The 20605-nt window shown below is 37.4% G+C and overlaps 1 protein-coding gene across 3 annotated transcripts in view; it reads left to right on the top strand.

Annotated features, from left to right (window-relative positions):
- Nucleotides 1-20605, top strand: part of apolpp (retinoid- and fatty-acid binding glycoprotein apolipophorin) — a 92542-nt gene that overhangs the window by 53534 nt on the left and 18403 nt on the right. For all 3 annotated transcript variants that reach the window (XM_089739842.1, XM_089739841.1, XM_089739840.1), the window contains exons 7-31: nt 75-238; nt 1761-1831; nt 2371-2536; nt 2876-3055; nt 3352-3504; nt 3953-4100; nt 5113-5233; nt 5895-6057; nt 6647-6844; nt 7179-7358; nt 7758-8295; nt 8454-8639; nt 8989-9551; nt 9985-10114; nt 10956-11331; nt 11475-11700; nt 11995-12149; nt 13095-13257; nt 14324-14560; nt 15164-15342; nt 16105-16216; nt 16647-16803; nt 17277-17592; nt 18509-18766; nt 19960-20101. In XM_089739842.1, coding sequence (XP_089595968.1) covers nt 75-238; nt 1761-1831; nt 2371-2536; nt 2876-3055; nt 3352-3504; nt 3953-4100; nt 5113-5233; nt 5895-6057; nt 6647-6844; nt 7179-7358; nt 7758-8295; nt 8454-8639; nt 8989-9551; nt 9985-10114; nt 10956-11331; nt 11475-11700; nt 11995-12149; nt 13095-13257; nt 14324-14560; nt 15164-15342; nt 16105-16216; nt 16647-16803; nt 17277-17592; nt 18509-18766; nt 19960-20101 — 5282 coding nt within the window. The remainder of the gene's footprint in view (nt 1-74; nt 239-1760; nt 1832-2370; nt 2537-2875; nt 3056-3351; nt 3505-3952; nt 4101-5112; nt 5234-5894; nt 6058-6646; nt 6845-7178; nt 7359-7757; nt 8296-8453; nt 8640-8988; nt 9552-9984; nt 10115-10955; nt 11332-11474; nt 11701-11994; nt 12150-13094; nt 13258-14323; nt 14561-15163; nt 15343-16104; nt 16217-16646; nt 16804-17276; nt 17593-18508; nt 18767-19959; nt 20102-20605) is intronic.

The raw sequence follows: 20605 nt of genomic DNA, 5'->3' as shown, positions 1-20605 counted from the left end.
AATCAAATTCAAGCATCTTATGGAAATACACTAAAAATAATGATATGAGATTCTTAACGATTGAATTTTTCTAGGCAAATGCACTGACGTTAACAGCATTATCTTCGAGAATCCTCACAGCGGAGAGAAAGTCCCTAAGAACGACCACGCTTGTCTCGGAGCAGTTAAAGAAGTTGCCAAGAGCGTTACCAATAATGTCGGAGCAAACTCAGCATCGAGTTTTGCTCAATTAGTCAGAGTGAGCATTGTTATTTTATCTTATTACTTGTGAAGTAGCCCTTCTGAAAGTTCGACTGAAGGCTCTTTGGAGGTGTTAGTGAGGTTACCAGTGGCGGGTGGCACAATAAGGATTTCGTAATACGATATATAGACAATTAACACAAAGTATATTTATAAGAAAATAAATAATAGTTTAAAAAAAGTAACATGATTTTATTGTAAAAAAAGCGTGGGGTGCATGGTATAAGTAGTTATAAATATTTTGTGAACAGATATGAGTAGAAGGGTTCTTTTGATAATATCCAGAAAAAGCTTGGGGTGCTTTTTTTAAAATAAAATTTATTTTTTCTTACACTATTTTTAATTCAAATTTATTAAAATTTATTTTCTATTTTTTAATTGGATTTTGTATAAAAGCGTATTTTGTTAGTTTTTTTAAACTATTATTTATTTTGCATTTTTTAGTTGAAATTAAATTTTTACAATATATTTTTTTTAAATTGACTTGTCATTGGTCCTTAATAAGTATACCAAATTTCGAGTTAATCCGACGTTTTGAAGGGGTCAAAATCATGTTCAAAGATTCCGTTACAAACATACATACGTCTGAAGCTAATAAAAGCGTTTTAAAAAGGAGAAAATACGGAGAACAAATGACACAGATAAAGCGGTAGAAAGTCTAGGAACAATATTAAACACATAAGCATGAGTAAAAGATCGCGACCAAGAAAAAGCGTGCGCGCGTGGGTCGAGTGACCCGGACTTCGCGTGGCTTAGACAAAACCCCCTCAGTGGAAGATCTCCCTTTCGTCGTTAAGCATTCCACCCTGGTGATATTTCTCGGAAGCCCGACGGCCCGAATGTTGTTCGTAAATTATATATACACAAGCTTATCTTGAAATTGTCGTAAGTGAGATTCAGGCATCTGTCAAATATCTTTGTGTTATATGATAGCTACCCGCCACAGGCTCAAGCTTCCACTCATCAGTATGTAATATGGGGTTGCAGTTTGGCCAACTACCGCAACACACAGTTGCTTGGTTAATAATCTCGATCAATTATGTTTTGTCACCCGAAAAATTTGTCTCACTCGGAGATGTCCCCAGCATCCATAGGGTTGTTCCCAAAATAGGCCTTAACTTTATTTTTTTCAGAACCATCTTCAAACTTAAGCCGCAACATAAGCAGCATTTTGAGAGCTAACAAAATAAAGCTTGCTTGTGAATTAAATCAATTGATACCCTATTATTGAAAGTAAAAAGGCAGCATTTCCGACATAATTTTTTTACTATAGAATGACTAAAATGCTGTTTAGGTAAAAAAAAGATTTTGATTACACTTTCAAACACGCGCTTATGAATATAAAATTAAAACTTAATTCCACCAACGGTGCTATTTATAAACCCGAACATTTGTTTAATATTCTTTATCTACCATGATAGATAAATAATGTTAAATAATATGAAATTTATGTCTTAAAAGCCCTTCAAATATATATTTAGTTCCATTTATTTTATGTACCACATATGAAATATTTTCAGATTTTGCGTAGAACCGAGAAGGAAGATCTGGTCAAAGTTTTCAACCAAGTCAAAGGGAATACTTTAGAAAAGTGAGTATCATCGATTTAAATATTAATTTAACTACCACCAGCTCGTTCTGCCACCCTGCTAATTCATGCTTTTGTAGTTTTGATATTTAGAGATAATTGATATTTAGATAAGAGAGTAATTAGGCAGTCAATTATTAGCTAATTTAACGTCGTCACCTTGTTCTAATCCATTGCAAGGCAGATGCGTATTTGGATATTCAGACGTAATTTTTTTTTTATTGCTTAGATGTGTGGACGAGCTCACAGCCCACCTGGTGTTAAGCGGTTACTGGAGCCCATAGACATCTACAACGTAAATGCGCCGCACACCTTGAGATATAAGTTCTAAGGTCTCAGTATAGTCACAACGGCTGCCCCGCCCTTCAAACCGAAACGCATTACTGCTTCACGGCAGAAATAGGCAGGGCGGTGGTACCTACCCGCGTGGACTCACAAGAGGTCCTACCACCAGTAAGTAGATCAACAACGTTTCACGTTTCATTGTAGCCATTTTATTTAAAGCCTTCAAAATAAATCACTTCAAAAATTTCTCCCACCAGACGCGTGTTCCTTGATGCCCTACTCCGCGCTGGTACCGGCGATAGCATCGAAGCATCCATCCTGATTCTAAAGACTAGACAGCTGTCGCAACTAGAACAGCAGCTGGTCTTCTTGTCTCTCGGGAACGCAAGACACGTCAACAACGATGCCCTAAAAGCTGCTGCGGTAAGACTTTCATATTCAACAATGCTTTGACAGGAACCAAAGCTTCGTCGTCAACGTATTGACTCTATTGCTATGATTCCCGTTATTGTCTCGTAACTCAGTAAGCCGTATCGACACATAATTAAGTAATCAATTACAATCTCGTAATCACCTATAACAACTAATACGAGAATCATAAACTGCTGATTACTGCATAGTATAGCAACGATAGATTTTAAATATTAATTAATAGAAAATTAAAAGTCATTGAAATTTTCTGGCTTGCTTCTAGCAAAGACTTACTTCACGAGGATACAGCTAAAAAGACCATTTATTTCATGTTGGTTTTTTTTTGAGCAGGGTCTTTTGGATCTACCGAACTTACCAAAAGACGTCTACCTTGGTGCTGGAGCTCTCGCTGGTGCGTACTGCCGTGAACATGAATGCCATAGCTCGAAGGCTGACGGAGTAGTGGCTATTAGTCAGAAATTCGGCTCCAAACTCCACTGCAAGCCTAAGAGTAAAACAGAAGAAGATACAGTGAGTACTATAATTTATTGGTACGAGATCCAGTGTACTCATGATGACTTATATTTACAAGCTATTACCATGATGAAGGAATATAGTGATTCATTAACAGAGCTATTGACGTACCGCCAGTCGTTACTAGTCTTAGCTTCTCTTTAGATTAGGAGCTAACGCTATTCTGATCAATATTTATGCATTAGGTTTCAAGGTGTAATTTCCAGTGGCAATATAATATCGGTTCACAACTTTACATTAGTTTCCTGATCATAAGGCAGTAATAATAATTGTGTCGTATGTCTCTTAAACAGGTCGTGGCTGTGCTTAAAGGTATCCGCAATATTAGACACTTGGAGAACTCTTTGATTGAGAAGCTGGTACGGTGTGTCAATGACAACAATGTCAAACCAAGGATTCGGGCTGCTGTCCTCGAAGCGTTCCATGCTGACCCTTGCAGTCCTAAGGTAAGTCTGATGATTTAATTCGGCAATTATTAGGATCGACAGCGTCAAGGGATTTTCTTACACATTAATAAATTAATTTAGTGTTATCATCCTGCGAACCACCAAGACTGAGTTCTCCCTGTTCGGGATAGAATCGGTTTTCGGTAGAAATTCAAGAGCTCTTGTTTCTCATCAGCTCTGACCAATAAATGAATTGACACTTTTTTTTTAAAGTATTTCGATATTCATATCCGGCTTGACTGCCTGACTCAGTGGTTTATTAGTTGTCATCCCTGACTGATAAGTAGAGGGTCGAGGGTCATAAGTTTCCATTCCCAAATCGGGCACATATTTGTGTGATATGGTTTGTTTCTCCTTTGACTGCTTAAGTACGTATATCAGTCTCTGATTCCTATACTACAGGGATTCCTAGTTTGTGGATGTGACTTATTCGGTTATTCTTCAACAGGTCAAGAAAATTTCTCTGGACATTTTGAAGAACCGTCAACTCGACTCAGAGATTCGTATCAAGGCTTATTTGGCTGTGATCGAGTGTCCTTGCGGCCATTCAGCTAACGAGATCAAGAACTTGCTTGACAACGAGCCAGTCCACCAAGGTATTTCATTGGCTTAAGACATAAATTTTCTGCTTAGTTTGGGATTCACGGACACCTACTCTCTGTTATTGGAAATTAACAAGCGTACAAAGCATGTGCTGTATGTTCTGCTCTGTTAATATTTTTAAATATAAGAGCGGATTGTACTCGCGAATTAATAGGTAACACTATCATAACAATTCTTACCGCAAGGCAGTGATATTGTGGCGTTATCCACCTCATGATGTCTTTGAGTTCGAAAACATCGAACTGTTGATCCTAATCAAATCAAACGATCCTTTAATTACAAAAATAAATGTCGCATATCGCTTAAACCAAATAGCGTTTTACCCCCTCAATATCTATCACCACATAGTATAAAACAAAGTCGCTTTCTCTGTCCCTATATCTGTCTGTCCCTATGTATGCTTAAATCTTTAAAACTACGCAACGGATTTTGATGCGGTTTTTTTTAATAGATAGAGTGAGTGAAGAGAAAAGTTTATATGTATAATAACAACCATTACATAGTGGAGAAATCAATAATATATTATAGTTTCCGAAGCGAAGCGAGGGCGGGTCGCTGGTACTTAATATTATAAAGCTGTAGAGTTTCTTTGTTTGAGCGCGCTAATCTCAGGAACTACTGGTCCGATGTGAAAAATTATTTCAGTGTTAGATAGCTCATTTATCGAGAAAGGCTATAGGCTATATAACATCACGGTAAGGCCAATACAAAAGGAGCACCAATAAATAAGGTTTCAAAATAGGGGTTTAAATAGCTCCTTAACATTCTATAATTCAAAAATATTTTCACTTTCTTCGTAAATGAAGTGGGGGTAAAATTTAGCGTTATGCCAAAGTAACTATTTCACGCAGACGGAATCGTGGGCAATAGCTATGTTAAATAAATATGACAGGGCATGCATCGAAAGAGGCCAATGCATATGGTTTCAAACTAAGTTCTTAGATATAATGCCTGATGATAAAATGACGATCATATTAAAAATATTGTTTTTTTATTTTTTTTCAGTTGGCAATTTTATTTCGTCGTCACTCCGTCACATCAGATCCTCGGCTAATCCTGACAAACGCCTGGCACGCGAGCACTACGGTCTCATCCGTACTCCAAAGAAGTTCAACTCTGACGACAGGTAAAAGATTTGTTATCTTGGTTGTTTTTTTTATGATTTAAGGAATACTGGTGACCCGGAGGCCTTTCCAGTTTCACCAGGACAGGTGGGCGAGCAAAGGCTTAGCCAGAAGGGAATCTTTGTTGACATACTGCCCAGATTATTTCTGTACCTAGCTGAAAAGACAGCATATATATGATAGCTAGCTATGATAAAATAAATAAAGAAAAGCTCTTATTTGGTTACCTCTATACAAATTATATCAATACAATTCGATGTTTACAATTATTGTATTTCAATTAAGTTTACCCCATTCAAACAGATGAAGAAGTTTTTTTGTTATTTTTTTTTCCGAGTCTTAAGCTATAAATGGCTTCCCCCCTTGCACCCCTCGATATGTAAACTTTTTTTTATTGCTTATATGGGTTGGACGAGCTCACAGCCCACCTGGTGTTAAGTGGTTACTGGAGCCCATAGACATCTACAACGTAAGTGTGCCACCCACCTTGAGATATAAGTTCTAAGGTCTCAGTATACTTAAAACGGCTGCCTCACCCTTCAAACCGAAACGCATTACTGCTTCACGGCAGAAATAGGCACGGTGGTGGTACCTACCCGCACGGATTCACAAAAAGTCCTACTAGTAATAGTAGTAGTAACTTATGATATTTTTTTCCCACAGAAAATACTCCTTCTACCGGGAGATGTCGTATAACATAGACGCTCTTGGTGCCGGTGGAAGTGTCGACGAAACAGTAATATACTCCCAAGACTCGTACCTACCAAGATCAGTCAACTTCAACTTAACAGTGTCGCTATTCGGTCACGACTTCAATGTCTTGGAGGTAAATATATTTTTATTGTCTACAAGCAATCTTCTATGGAAGATCCTATGGAAGAGAATTCTCTTCGTGCCGTATCCAACCGGAAATTTAAAGAGGACTATGGTCAATGTTGAGTAAATTGCAATATATTGAGGCTTGTAATAGAAAATACAAGTAGGGAATCTAATAATGAGCTTTTATTATTTACTAGCTTAACTTTTTTTTTTAAATCCCTACCTATGCTGATAGTCTTGAGAGACTATTTCGAATTCTACTTAACGAGTAGGTGAGCTCACGGGGCTCAAACCGTTAGTGTTGCTAACACTAGCCCTAGCAAGAGCAGTGACTCACAGAATCTACCACCGGATCGCAAACGCGACCCACTGAGAAGATCCGGCGAGAATCTCAGTGGGCTGTGTCTATGGGTTAATTCACTCGTCGAACCCTTCGTCGTCAACGACGGGTTCGACGAGGACGGTGATCAGTGCTTGTGGTACCTAAAAGCACCGCTTAATGGGGCAACATTAAATGCATCGTGCATTGGCAGTAGTTATTCTTATAATACTTTTTGGGAAAATCTCTTATACCAATGGTTAAATCAATTTTTCAGTTTGGAGGTCGCCAAGGTAACTTGGACCGCGTTCTTGAACATTTCTTGGGTCCCAAGAGCTTCCTACGTACGGAAAGCCCTCAAGCTATTTACGATAGTCTGGTCAAGAGGTTCGAAGAAGCTAAGAAGAAGGTGGAAGATGGACTAACGAGAGGACGTAGATCTGTCAAGACGGAAATTGATTCGTTTGACAAAAACGTAAGTGGATATCCATTTGTTATGGAATTAAGAATATCTGTACCATCCAAATAAACTCTGAACCAAAAATAAAAACTTTTTGTATTGCATGATCCACTATGAATATAATCTAAAATGTTAATGATATAGTAAGACTGGTAGATAATCAATTGAATTAATAATTGGACATTAAATAATAGTGTAATACTATTTAAGGTGTGAAATTGCATGTCCTATTTCTTGTGTTTTTTTAATTGAATTTTTTGTCATCAGTCCTATTTTATTTTCCCCATTTCTACCCATCCTACCGTTTCACTCATCCTAGTTTTTGTTAAATACTGGACATACATTTTAGCTCAAAGCGGAAGCAGCTCCATACAACAATGAGTTGGATCTGGACATTTTCGTGAAACTCTTCGGTACTGACGCCGTCTTCCTATCCTTCGGTGACGACAAAGGATTCGACTTCAACAAGATCCTGGATGATATCCTTGGCACATGTAGCAGTGGTATTAACAAGCTGAAACATTTCCAGGTACCTCAATTTAATCTTATATAATTGTGACGTAGTCAATAAGACTAGTTTTGGTACTAACACATAAAAAAGTATTTCTTATAAAGAACTGTATTCATAGATTATATATTTTATAGACTATGTAAAGGAACAACACCGAATCTTGAAATCTGGTGCTAATAAATTATGGACAATTATTAATAATATCAACTTAACTGTATTCATAGATTATATATTTTATAGACTATGTAAAGGAACAACACCGAATCTTGAAATCTGGTGCTAATAAATTATGGACAATTATTAATAATATCAACTTAACTAAAACTACACTATCTCTTCAAATAAACCTTTATGCTTAAAGTTTCTTTACTCAAATTAAAACAAAAACTGAATGTTAATTTCAAATTTATTTTTCAGACTGATTTCCGGACTCATCTCTTATTCCTCGACGCTGAACTAGCATACCCAACTTCAACTGGTCTTCCTCTCCACCTCAACTTGGTTGGTTCGGCCACTGCCAAATTAGATCTGGCCACTAACATCGATGTACGTCAAATCATATACTCCCCACAAAATGCCAAAATTGACGTCAAATTCATTCCTAGCACTGACCTAGAGATCGCAGGAGCGTTTTTGGTAGACGCTTACGCTGTCACTACTGGGCTAAAAGTTTCGACTACATTGCGTTCTTCAACTGGAGTCCATGTCATAGCTAAAGTTTTGGAAAATGGTCGTGGATTCGATTTGCAACTGGCCCTGCCTGTCGATAAGCAAGAGCTTCTAGTTGCCTCCAACGATCTGCTTTACGTAACCGCCGAGAGGGGACAGAACGAGAAATATGTTCCTATTAAAATAGGAACAGCCCCGAAGGAATATCCAGCCTGTTTCGATCAACTTTCAAGCGTTCTTGGACTCACACTTTGCACTGAATTCACAACACCATTCGCTATTTCAAGTAAGTCCAAACCAATTTGATTTAATTTACTAATTTGATATCTTCACTAGAACTACAACTAAGGATGCTGTTCAAGTGGATTAATTTCATTCAATCAACCAATCAAATGTTCTTGAATAAATATTAAAGAAGATATTACAAGATCGATTTTTTTGCAGAAGACAAACGAGGTCCTAGCGACGACTCCATCACGCAATTCCTGGCTCGGTTCCCGCTTTCCGGTTCTGCTAAGGTTAAGGTGGTCTTAGAGAAGAATGATCTTCGTGGATATCACATCAAGGGTGTTGTAAGAGAAGACAAAGGCGCTGGTAAACGCAGCTTCGAATTGCTTTTCGATGCCGAAGGTAATTAACCTACACCCTATTTATGATGAGTTTCTTGGTTATTTTAACTTCTGCTTCTAAGCAGGGTTCTAACCCAGCATTAGAACTACGCAAACCCGCATAATATATCCCAACAAAGTATTATTGAGTCAAAAAGTATTTGTAAAACTTCTCAATTATTTTTTGAAAGCACCATTTTTTTTTTTTCGAATACACAATAGTTTGAACTCACTTGAATTTAAAGATTATTTTGACTTTTTAGAGAAAAATTCTGAGATACAAAACAATTTTAGTGTTCAGTTTAGTGGTTAGGGAGATGAAATGCAAAAAAAAACACAAGATTTTTATTTTTACGTCTTTTTTCTTTTAGGATCTCGAAACCGTCGCACACAATTAACCGGAGAAGTAGTCTACAACGATCACGAGGTTGGCCTGCAAATAGCTCTGGACTCACCAATTAAGATCCTGCATGCTCAAATCTCGGCTTACAACAAGCCCAACGAGATGGTCGCCTTAGTTAAGGCCAAAATCGATAGTCTGGAGTACTATGCTAAGGCCGGATTCGCTGTTCAAGGCAATGCCCAACGCAGCGTCTACAAACCAATTTTAGAATACCAATTGGCAGAAGATGGAGGTAAAAAGCATGAGATCAAAGTTGACGGTCAAATGGTGAAGGAATCGAACGGGCAAATCACTCGGTACAGCTTAGAAGGAGTACAGATTAATCTACCGAATACTGAGGAGCCTTTACAGATAACTGGTCATGCAGCCAACCAGCCTCAGACAAGGGAATTCGACTTTGATGTAGCTGTTAAGAATTTCGCGTCTCTCAAAGGTGGAGTTAAGGGAACTAATGTCAATCTGGAGTTTGAGAACAAACTAAACCCGGTCATCAACTTCAAGCTCAAAGGAATTTTCGAGTTTACTGATACGGTAAAGATCTTGTATTTATCACCTTAACTTTTTTTTTATTGCTTGAATATTGCTTAGATACGACCTCACTGTTCACTTTGTATTAGATGGTTACCAAAGCAATGATTACTGCTTAGTGGCAGAAGTAAACAGACTCCTAGGATCTACTCAGCCGGCTCACAATAGTCTCTATCACTAGAGATATGTAATTTTGTGTACTTTGCATTCCATTCCTTCGATTAAGTTGATATGTACACTGTATGGTTATTTGAAGGTATTTCAGGGATGCGTTGCATAATACCATCAACCTCCTACTGGGAGTATAGGTCTTGACAAATTTTGTAAGGTGTACAAGAAATTCTGCATACTGCTTCCAACTGGTCTCTCTAAGACAATAGAAAAATAGTATGTTAAGCCACTGCTATTGAAACGTTAATAGTAATTTATTTTTCAGATTCACAACGAAATTGACTTGCAATACGGACCAAACTTTAAAGACCCCAACTCGAGGATATTCTTATCTCAGCTGCTGAAGTACCACATTAAATCAGCTGAAGACTTCAATATTATCACCAAAAATAAGTGTATGTATAATAATAGAATTTTATTAAAAGCAATTGTAGATTTCAGGTCACTGCTCGAGCTTTCATGAAGGATAATATGGACAAAAGTTTGTCCATGTCCCCAACATAGTCAAAATGATAAACTTTTGACTAAATAAGAGCAATCTTCACTTTACTATATTTCATGAACCAATTTATTGAATTAGACAAGATTTATCCTGTCGACATTATAATGTCAGGTCACGTTCTATTAAGCAATTAACGATATTAAAATAATTTAATGTAAATTTAAACCCGTCACATTTTGAAATACAATGAACATTTTTTTTTTATCTTACGAAGTCTCCATTGTAATAACTTCTATACTATAAATGTAGTCATGATCATGGTACCCATCCGTGCAAGCTTACAATACGGCCTATGGTACTACTGTACTGTATGTCTAAAAGAATATTAGTGGCCGGATTCCGGTCAATCCGATACTTAAAATGATATCCAGTCGAATACTTTATTGAAGACTAGCTGACCCGGCAGATTTCGTACTGCCTCAATCGATAAATAAAAGACCTAAACTTTTAAATAAAACAAACTTAAAACAAACAAAAGGAATCCGTCCGACGGGGGACACATCAAAGGAAAAACAAAATTGTTATTTTTATTTAATTCCCAGCATTTTCATATTTATCTATCTTTTAAACCTTCTCTGGACTTCCACAAATAATTCAAGACCAAAATTAGCCAAATCGGTCCAGCCGTTCTCGAGTTTTAGCGAAACTAACGAACAGCAATTCATTTTTATTCGATTATATAATATATTATATAACGATATATTATAAGATTTTGTATTTTTTTTGTTTTACAGTTGAAATACGTGCTATACCATTCAAGATTGTAGCCGAAGCAGATATAGACCCTAAAAAAGTTATTGTGGAAATAGGGGGACAAGTCGAGCAGAGAAGCGCTGCGTTCGAACTTGAAGCTAGAACTCAAATAGAGAAACCAGGAGATTACAGTGTAAAAATTAAAGGAAATGTCGACAAATTCTGTGTCGAGGTTTTAGCCAAAAGAAATATACTAAATGCTGATAAATCCAACCTAGAAAACTACGTTGATATAAAAGGTTATGGAAGATACGAACTGTCCGGTGTGCTATTGCATAAGAATAAACCAAACGATGTGAATCTTGGAGCTATAGGTCACCTTAAAATCAGCAGCAGTGGAAAGAGTGATGATATTAAGTGAGTCGAATTAAAATCATTTCAATTTGTTCAGTATCCAAATTACATAAAACGAGTAATAAATGGACATTTGGCTTTGATTTTTTTTTAGTTATCAAATTGCTCTCTTATATTTTAGCTAATTATACTATCAACTTTTCCAGATTCGATTTCGGCGTGGTAGAGAATACTCATTTTTACTCGTCGCACGCCGTTATCTCTAGTTCCAAAGGTACTCTATTGGATTACCTATTGAAGATCAGCAGAGGGGGTACCCCAAGTGGCCAATTAAAATTCGTCCTGAAAGACACAATCGCTGCTAACGGAGAATACAAAGTTACAGGAAACGATGGAAAAGGCAACGGAGTTGTCATTGTCGATTTTAAAACGGTAAATACTTCTACGGAAAAATTATACGACAAGCTTTATAATTTTTTATGAGCTCAGAACGTTTGGAATCACCTTCGTACCAATTTCTGCTTCCAAACATATCTTTAATAAAATAAAAGCATATTTTTGATTCATGACGTGTGAATGACGATATGAGAGAGAGAGGAGTGAGTGTTGAGATGACGGCTGAAAGAAGAGAATGGAAGAGAATAATTAGCTGTGCCGACCCCACCTAGTGGGATAAGGTGGAGAAAAAGAAGATATTTTTGATTCATAGTTTTACTTTATTTTCAGTTACAACGAAAATTCAAAGCGGATGTAAACTTTTTGGCCAAGGAACCCGTGTTTAATGCAAACATCGACTTATATTTGGACTTTGACAAGAACAAAAATGACAAAATCTGTTTCTCTACGAATACGAAGAAAACCGATAAACTACTGGAATCCAAGTAAGTATTTGTATGACGGTCAACATTCTGTAGATACACTATTTTGTGTGCAACTTGAAATACCATTATAACGTTTTGAAACAGCATCGAAATAAATTATTATAGTGTTGGTAAATATTTCACCGCAGCCCATAGATATCAAGTTTAGAAGTCATCGTAGCCTAAAGGATAAGACGTCCGGTGCATTCGTGTGTAGCGATGCACCGATGTTCGAATCCCGCAGGCGGCTACCAATTTTTCTAATGAAATACGTACTTAACAAATGTTCACGATTGACTTCCACGGTGAAGGAATAGCATCGTGTAACAAAAATCAAACCCGCAAAATTATAATTTGCATAATCACTGGTGGTAGGACCTCTTGTGAGTCCGCACGGGTAGGTACCACCACCCTGCCTATTTCTGCCGTGAAGCAGTAATGCGTTTCGGTTTGAAGGGTGGGGCAGCCGTTGCAACTATACTGAGACCTTAGAACTTATATCTCAAGGTGGGTGGTGCATTTACGTATTAGATGTTTATGGGCTCCAGTAACCACTTAACACCAGGTGGGCTGTGAGCTCGTCCACACAACTACGCAATAAAAAAAAAAACTACTGTCTAAAATTAAATACAAAACGCTGGTAGGGTGTGTTGTAGCCCCACATGGCTAACTTAGCCATTCGTTCCCGTACGAAGGATGGGACGGTCTCAGTGAAGAGAGATTAAAATAAAATTAATAAGGTTATCGAGCATTTAATTTAATTTTATTTTATTTTAGCATTTAATTAATTTTATTTATGACATGTCCTTCTTCAAACGAGGCTTTGTGAGTATTAAGCGGTAGGCAGCGGCTTGGCTCTGCTTCTGGCATTGCTGAAGTCCATGGGTGACGGTAACCACTTACCATCAGGTGGGCCGTACGCTCGTCTGCCTACAAAGGCAATAAGAAATTTTTTTTTGTTTATAGAAACAAATTGGAATACGGCGGAAAAAACTTCGAACTAAATATTCATTTGGAAGGTAATTTCGATTTAACCGGAGCAACTCGTGCCAAAGTCGAAATCGTTCTGCCCAATGAAAGGTGTCTGTCTTATGAAGTTAATCGCAATATAGCCGTCACCAATGCCGGGGTAAGTACATATTATTATGTTTTTAATCTTATCTATATAAATAAATTGATGTTTATTTCATTTATACCATCGGTTCCAAAACTACAGCAAACATGTGTTTTCTACATGGATACCAAGTTTCAAGTCAATCCGATGCATGGATCAGTAGTTATAACGGAATATCCGTAAAAATCACTGTAGATTTATATATTAGTACTAACTGACCCGGCAGACTTCGTAGTGCCTCAATCGATAAATAAAAGTCAAATAGAATCCGTCCGACGGGGGATACATCAAGGGAAAAACAAAATTATTATTTTTATGTAATTCCGAGCATTTTCATATTTATCTAACTTTTAAACCTTCTCTGGACCTCCACAAATAATTCAAGACCAAAATTAGCCAAATCGGTCCAGCCGTTCTCGAGTTTTAGCGAGACTAACGAAAAACAATTCATTTTTATATAATAATATATAAATATGCACCGGTACTTGAACTAGAGTGGAAACCTAATATTTAAGCTTTAACCGCGCAAAAACTATTAAAGCAAACCTTTGGACCTCCACAAATAATTGAAGACCAAAATTTTTAGCGAGTTTTAGCGAGACTAAGGAACAGCAATTCAATTATATGTGGCGGGTAGCCATCATACAACGCAAGATAATTGACAGATGCCTGAATCTCGCTTACAACATTTTCAAGATAAAGCGCATATATGAGTCGTCTATTATCAAAGGTGGCAATCTGTGCATTTGGACAAAAAAAAATTATTGATATGTCAATACAGATTGATTTGAATATAATCGTCTCCTTCAAAGAATACGGTTCAAAACCTGCATTAAATAAAGGTTAATAGTTAACCTGTTATTTATCTAAGATGTCGTTCCGAAGAGTTTTGTGACTGCCGATGGAATACAAAGTCAATAATTCGTTTTTCTGATTTACCAATCATTGTCCAAAAGTCAGATTGCCGCCTTTGATAATAGTCGACTCATATACAAGTTCCGAACAACAACATTCTGACCGTCGTATATATAAATATATAGATAGATTAATTTTACTTAGTAAATTTTGCGGTTTGCCACAGCTCTATAACGGCTTCGCCAAAGTACTGATCTCGGATGAAGAGAAACGTGGAGCGGCCGCTTCTACAATGAAATACGAAGCTAAAATACGTGACACGAACATCGAAAAGCGAATCATCAGCTATGAGGGTCAACTGGAATTCCAATTTAAGAATAAAGGTCAAAGTAAAGAGCTTAAAAATACATTCACCCTTACGAACTACCCCGATGGAGACAAGTTATACAATTTCGACTTCAAGGTAAATATAGATGCGTCAGAAAATTATTAATAACAGAAACCAAAGCTTAAACACTTATAAAGACGTAAAAATAAATAGTTGTAATAATAATAATAGTAGTAATAATAAACAAAGTAATAAAACTTTTTATATGACTACTGGAAGTTCTTCTTAAATCGTCCTTAAAAAAGATTATTAGCATTCTTGGCATTCTTTAATTGGGTCAAGAATTATTTGCTTTGATTTTTAGAGACAGTTCCAGTACATCAACAGAGATAACAGTTTTTATTTATTTATTGCTTAGATGTGTAGACGAGCTCACAGTCCACTTGGTGTTTAGTGGTTACTGGAGCCCGTAGACATCTACAACGTAAATGCGCCACACACCTTGAGATATGAGTTCTAAGGTCTCAGTACAGTTACAACGGCTGCCCCACCCTTCAAACCGAAACGCATTACTGCTTCACGGCAGAAATAGGCGGGGCGGTGGTACCTTCCTGTGCGGACTCCCAAGAGGTCCTACCACCACTAAAACGCACAGGTAAAGATGCGCAAGAGTCGAAATTTCAGGCAATAAACCACTCCATGTCAGCAGTTTACCCAAATAAGTATTATCATTTTCAGACTGACGTCAGAGGCAACTTGATCCCGAAGCCAGCGTCTTTGGTGGCAAGCGTGACTTATGCCAATTCAGTGAGCGTGCTCGATGATAAATACAGGTTCAAGGGTAACTATGGTGATGATATCTCGTTCGAGCTCGCTGGTGTACGGGAGATCAAACTTGTTGAAAAGGGCGAGAAGAAGTGAGTTTCCAATTATTTTTTGTCCACAACCAAAGAATTTAGCTAATTTGTCCGGCTTTAAAATTGAAGATGAGGGTACGCGACTCTGAAGTCATACTCCTGTTTAACAATTTCAGAATAGATGCCTTTTATTAGATGGTTAAACTAGCTTTGCCCCAGTATTAAATGGTTAGCCAAAAGACAACATAACATCAGTGCCACTATCCACCTTGGTGGATTTTTTTTATCCAGATAAAATTAAAGTTTCAATATTGTATGAGAACAGTTGTCTTTTAAGTTGCACAAAATATTGACTAGATGAGTCCAACACTCCTTGACGCAACGCATTCGCCAAATCATAGTGCCTTTCGATAGCAGTGTGAACATTTAAAAGTATTAAGAAATCGAGTGATTCAGATGTGGCATTGTATAAGCATGGGTATTTCTAACTATTTATATCATTTTTTCGGGCATTATCTAGTATTTTAATACACATTCACTCGGACGCTAAAATAAAATATGTAAAAAATTTTCAACGCCTGACGTCAAAGCGTCCTAGCGCCGCGACAGAGCGCTGCGTACTTATAGCGCTGGGGCTCTGTTTGGCGGTATGTTACCATAGTAGTACAACACATCTCGGCGTCAAAGCGCGGCGTCAGTATAGCCCTCTGACGCACGCTAATTACGCGTTCTGTTTGATAAAAATATCTATACGTTTCGTCTAACCGAGCACACAAAATGATTTTATTTGGACGTACGTTTTAAATTTTGAACATCTTTCAGATTCAATGATGATTTCACATTAACTGTAAGATTGCCATTCGAAAAAGCTCACGATATTAAATGGGTTTCTACGATATTCTTCCTCCAGCCTGAAGGCAAAGATTTTGCTGAGGTGAGTATTAACACGTAATTTCTAGAATACTTAGTGTTCTTTCACTTAGAAAATAAATTCGAAACCACGTACTTAGTGCATGACAGTGGGAGCCTTTGGTAAAAACTGCACAAAGTAATATTCTCAATATCGTGCTCGAAAAAATTTCACTTCAAAAACAACAATTTCTTTTTTTTTTGTATTTTATTAGATTTTATTGGCAAACCGCTCTTAAGAGCTATTAATGTTTACCGGTATCCGGAGCAAAGAAATGATCTTAATGACAACAGAAATCTCCGGTACCCAAGTGATTCACGAGCTGGACCATTCATTTAGAAGCCATATAATTATTCCAAGACATGATTATCTGGTTGAAGTTCTGAAGACAGCGGCCAGTTAGAAAATCTAGAATCCGTAAAAAATCTCTTAAAGTTGAATTCCTCTTTTCCAGTACACGCTGGTAGAATCTGTGCAGATTAATGCAGATTTATACAAAATCGATGTGAATGGCAAGAAAAGTCTTAAGGATGGAACTGGAACTATCAAGTTCTTAGTCCCTCATGTTGATCCATTCATATTGGAGTATAAATACAAGAATGGACTTGAAGGTATGTATATTCTCAAAAAATATTCTCGGTTTAGATTATATGATAGAAGTCTAGAAGCAGAAGTTTACATGTAATGAACAGATTCGTTACAATTAAATTTACCTACTCATTATAATTATTTAAAAACAATGCGATCATTACCCCCGTGAACGCACTTATTGTCCTGTAAGATTCTAAATAACAATATTTATTTATTTATTTATTTCTTAGATGGATGGTGGACGAGCTCACGGCCCACCTGGTGTTAAGTGGTTACTGGAGCCCATAGACATCTACAACATAAATGCGCTACCCACCTTGAGATATAAGTTCTAAGGTCTCAAGTATAGTTACAACGGCTGCCCCACCCTTCAAGCCGAAACGCATTACTGCTTCACGGCAGAAATAGGCAGGGTGGTGTCTACCCGCGCGGACTCTCCAGAGGTCCTACCACCAGTGGATACTGCAATTAATTTGTACTTTTACATATTCAGGGGAGAAAAAGAGCCACGAAGTCGAAGCGAAAGCGAAATATGGCAAAGGCAAAAGCGCTACAATATCCTTGGACACTGCGTTCTCGCCACACGAAAACTATCTCCAGTTCAAAGGGCAAGCTCCCCAGGCCGAGAACCTTAAGAAACTGGAGTTCACTATAAACTCCAAGAATCCGTCTCCGGACTCGTACAGTAGCACGCTCATCGTAGATGCTGATGGAAGGGTCTACAAATTGGAGAACAATGTAGTACTATCTAAAGCTCATCCAGTATTGGACCTCAAATACTCCAGTCCAAGCTCGAACAGACCAAGAAAGTGAGTAGTAATAGACAGCTTCATGCGATGAACTTTAGCGTTCCATACCACTGCCAACGGCATTCTATCCCCTACTCCTGCACATACAGTAGAACATACTTAAATATTCCACTTTCCCTTAAATTATCCCCTTTATCAAAGATTTGTAGTGAATATAACCAAAATGTTCATTACGGCCGTCTGGTGTAGTGGTAAGTGACATGGTCACTACACAAGGGGGTCACGGGTTCGAATCCCGCCAAGGGAAGATATTTGCACGATAAATAAAAATGTCTTTTCCAGGGTTATGGATGTATATTAAATATGTGTATGTGTATAGTAAAAATCTTACATTTATTTCCGTTATCTGGTACCTGTAACACAAGTTCTTTACGAACTTATCACGGGACCAGTTAACGTGGCGTGACTGTTAGTAAATATTTATTTATTTATTATTTATTTATTTATTATTTATTTATTTATTAATTGACGTTATCGACATTTTTTTCGACACTTATCCTGGTTTCAAAAACTAACTAGTATCAAGGTTTCTTTGTTTATAATAGTTGAGAGAATGTTAAGTAGTTAATTCCTGTTTTCGTGTTCTTTTTAAATTTTTATTTTTCTTATATCCTACTGTTAACATTTAAATTTAACCTATTTTTCCCTTGCTTGTAAAATTGCTGTTACATGTTATTGTCACTGGCTTACATACTATTACGTAATTTTATATTTGCTAATTTTAAGTTAGTAATATTTTGTGTGTATTGCTGTTGGTGTGTCTAAATAAATAAATAAATGAACACTTTTACAGCAACGTTACTTTGAGAACTGATAAAATAAAGCCCATTTTAAATACATTTTGCCCTCAGTCATGTAGGACGTTTAAGCTAATTAAAAAAAAAGTCAATCATAATGGCTATCAAATTATTTTCAGGATTTTCATCAAGGGCACCTCTCTTAGTTCTACTCAAGGCAAAATCGAAGTGAACCTACAGGATATCAACGGCATTTGCCTTGATGCCGTTTCTGAAGGAAACATCCAGAAGGACAACATTGCTCTTAAATTCCAGGGTAACTCCAAGGAATTGGGCATGAAAAACTATATCGTCGAAATCAGCAGTAAAGACGCTGGTAGTGGAAAGAGATTGGAATTCCACGCGACTAATGACAACAAGAACGTATTGAGTGGAAGGTAGCATATTGTTAAATTTGTTTGTTTTTTTTTATTGCTTAGTTGGATGGATGAGCTCACAGCCCACTTGATGTTAAGTGGTTACTGGAGCCCATAGACATCTACAACGTAAATGCGCCACCCACATTGAGATATAAGTTCTAAGGTCTCAAGTATAGTTACAACGGCTGCCCCACCCTTCGAACCGAAACGCATTACTGCTTCACGGCGGAAATAGGCGGGGCGGTGGTACCTACCCGTGCGGACTTCCAAGAGGTCCTACCACCAGTGATTAGGCAAATAATAATTTTGCGGGTTTGATTTTTATTAAACGATTTTATTCCTTCACCGTAGAAGTCAATCGTGAACATTTGTTCGTTCATACATAAAAACATATTGCATAAGACAACTATTAGAAAATCTAATATAGAAAACATACTTTGTTCCAACTAATTCATAAGTACGTCCAATAATTCTTTACTTGGTATATTAAAATATGCTCTGCTACCAATTTAACCGAAATGTACTCAGTTCTGACATGAGAACAAACGAGTCCATTCTAAGGCAGCTAGACATCCGAAAAAGGCTCTCTTCCATCTGCCGGGAACGTGTAATGAGCTTCTTCGACACATCATGCGGTCTCCCATTAGAGAAGCTCGTAATTACGGGTCGCATAGAGGGCAAGCGCGCTGTGGGCAGAACACCAGCCAGATGGTCAGATCTAGCAAGAGAAGCACTCGGTAGTAGTCTGTACCATGCAGTTCATGCCACCCATGATCGGGCACATTGGAAGTACGTCGCATGTGGTCGCGATCCTCAGTAGTGAGGGAACGATATAGAAGAAGACTCAGTTTTAAACTATAATAATAATAAACTGATACTAATCTTCTATTTATGTATATAAAAATGAATTGCTGTTCGTTACTCTCGGTAAAACTCGAGAACGGCTGGACCGATTTGGCTAATTTCAGTCTTGAATTATTTGTGGAAGTCCAGAGAAGGTTTAAAAGGTAGATAAATATGAAAATGCTCTGAATGCAATAAAAATAACAATTTTGATTTCCCTTGGATGTGTACCCGTCGTACCCTTTTGTTTGTTTTAAGTTTATTTTATACAAAAGTTTAGGTATTTTATTATTTATAGATTGGGGCACTACGAAGTCTGCCGGGTCAGCTAGTTATTAATATATTTAATTCCTGATTTGTTTTTCCAGTACCTCGTTCATTAGCAAACAGGAAGGCCAAGGAACAATCATAGAAGGTTCTGGAACTGTCAAAGTTAAGGAAGAACAGAAATCGGCTAACTTCAAGTACATTCGCACCGTTTTGACCGAGGGCAACGAGAAGGGAGTGGAGGTATAAACCCAAAATTTATCATTTAGGATCGTTGACCTTATTCCAAGTATTGGGATAAATATGCAAAATAGAAATAAAACTGCAGATAAGGTGTCAATGTCCGCATCTAATGATCTGATCTCATCTAATGTTACGATGGACACATGAGTTTTTTTTATTGCTTACATGTGAGGACGAACTTACAGCCCACCTCGTGTTAAGTAGTTACTGGAGCCCATAGACATCTACAACGTAAATGCGCCACAAACCTTAAGACATGAGTTCTAAGGTCTCAGTATAGTTACAACGGCTGTCCCACCCTTCAAACCGAAACGCATTACTGTTTAATGGCAGGAATATGCGGGGTGGCGGTACCTACCCGTGCAGACTCACAAGAGGTCCTATCACCAGTAATAAATGACTTTCATTAAACTACCTTTTGTTGATCAACGTTTTATAAAATTAAATTTAAGGCGGTTAGAACCGGTTTATAGTCCCAATTGCCAGAGTATCAGCCTTAAAAGA

This window comes from Bombyx mandarina, chromosome A1 (assembly GCF_030267445.1).
Source record: "Bombyx mandarina strain Sakado chromosome A1, ASM3026744v2".
In the NCBI taxonomy this organism is placed as follows: domain Eukaryota; kingdom Metazoa; phylum Arthropoda; class Insecta; order Lepidoptera; family Bombycidae; genus Bombyx; species Bombyx mandarina.
The sequence above is the reverse complement of the archived record's forward strand: the minus strand, read 5'-3'. Positions and strand labels throughout refer to the sequence as shown.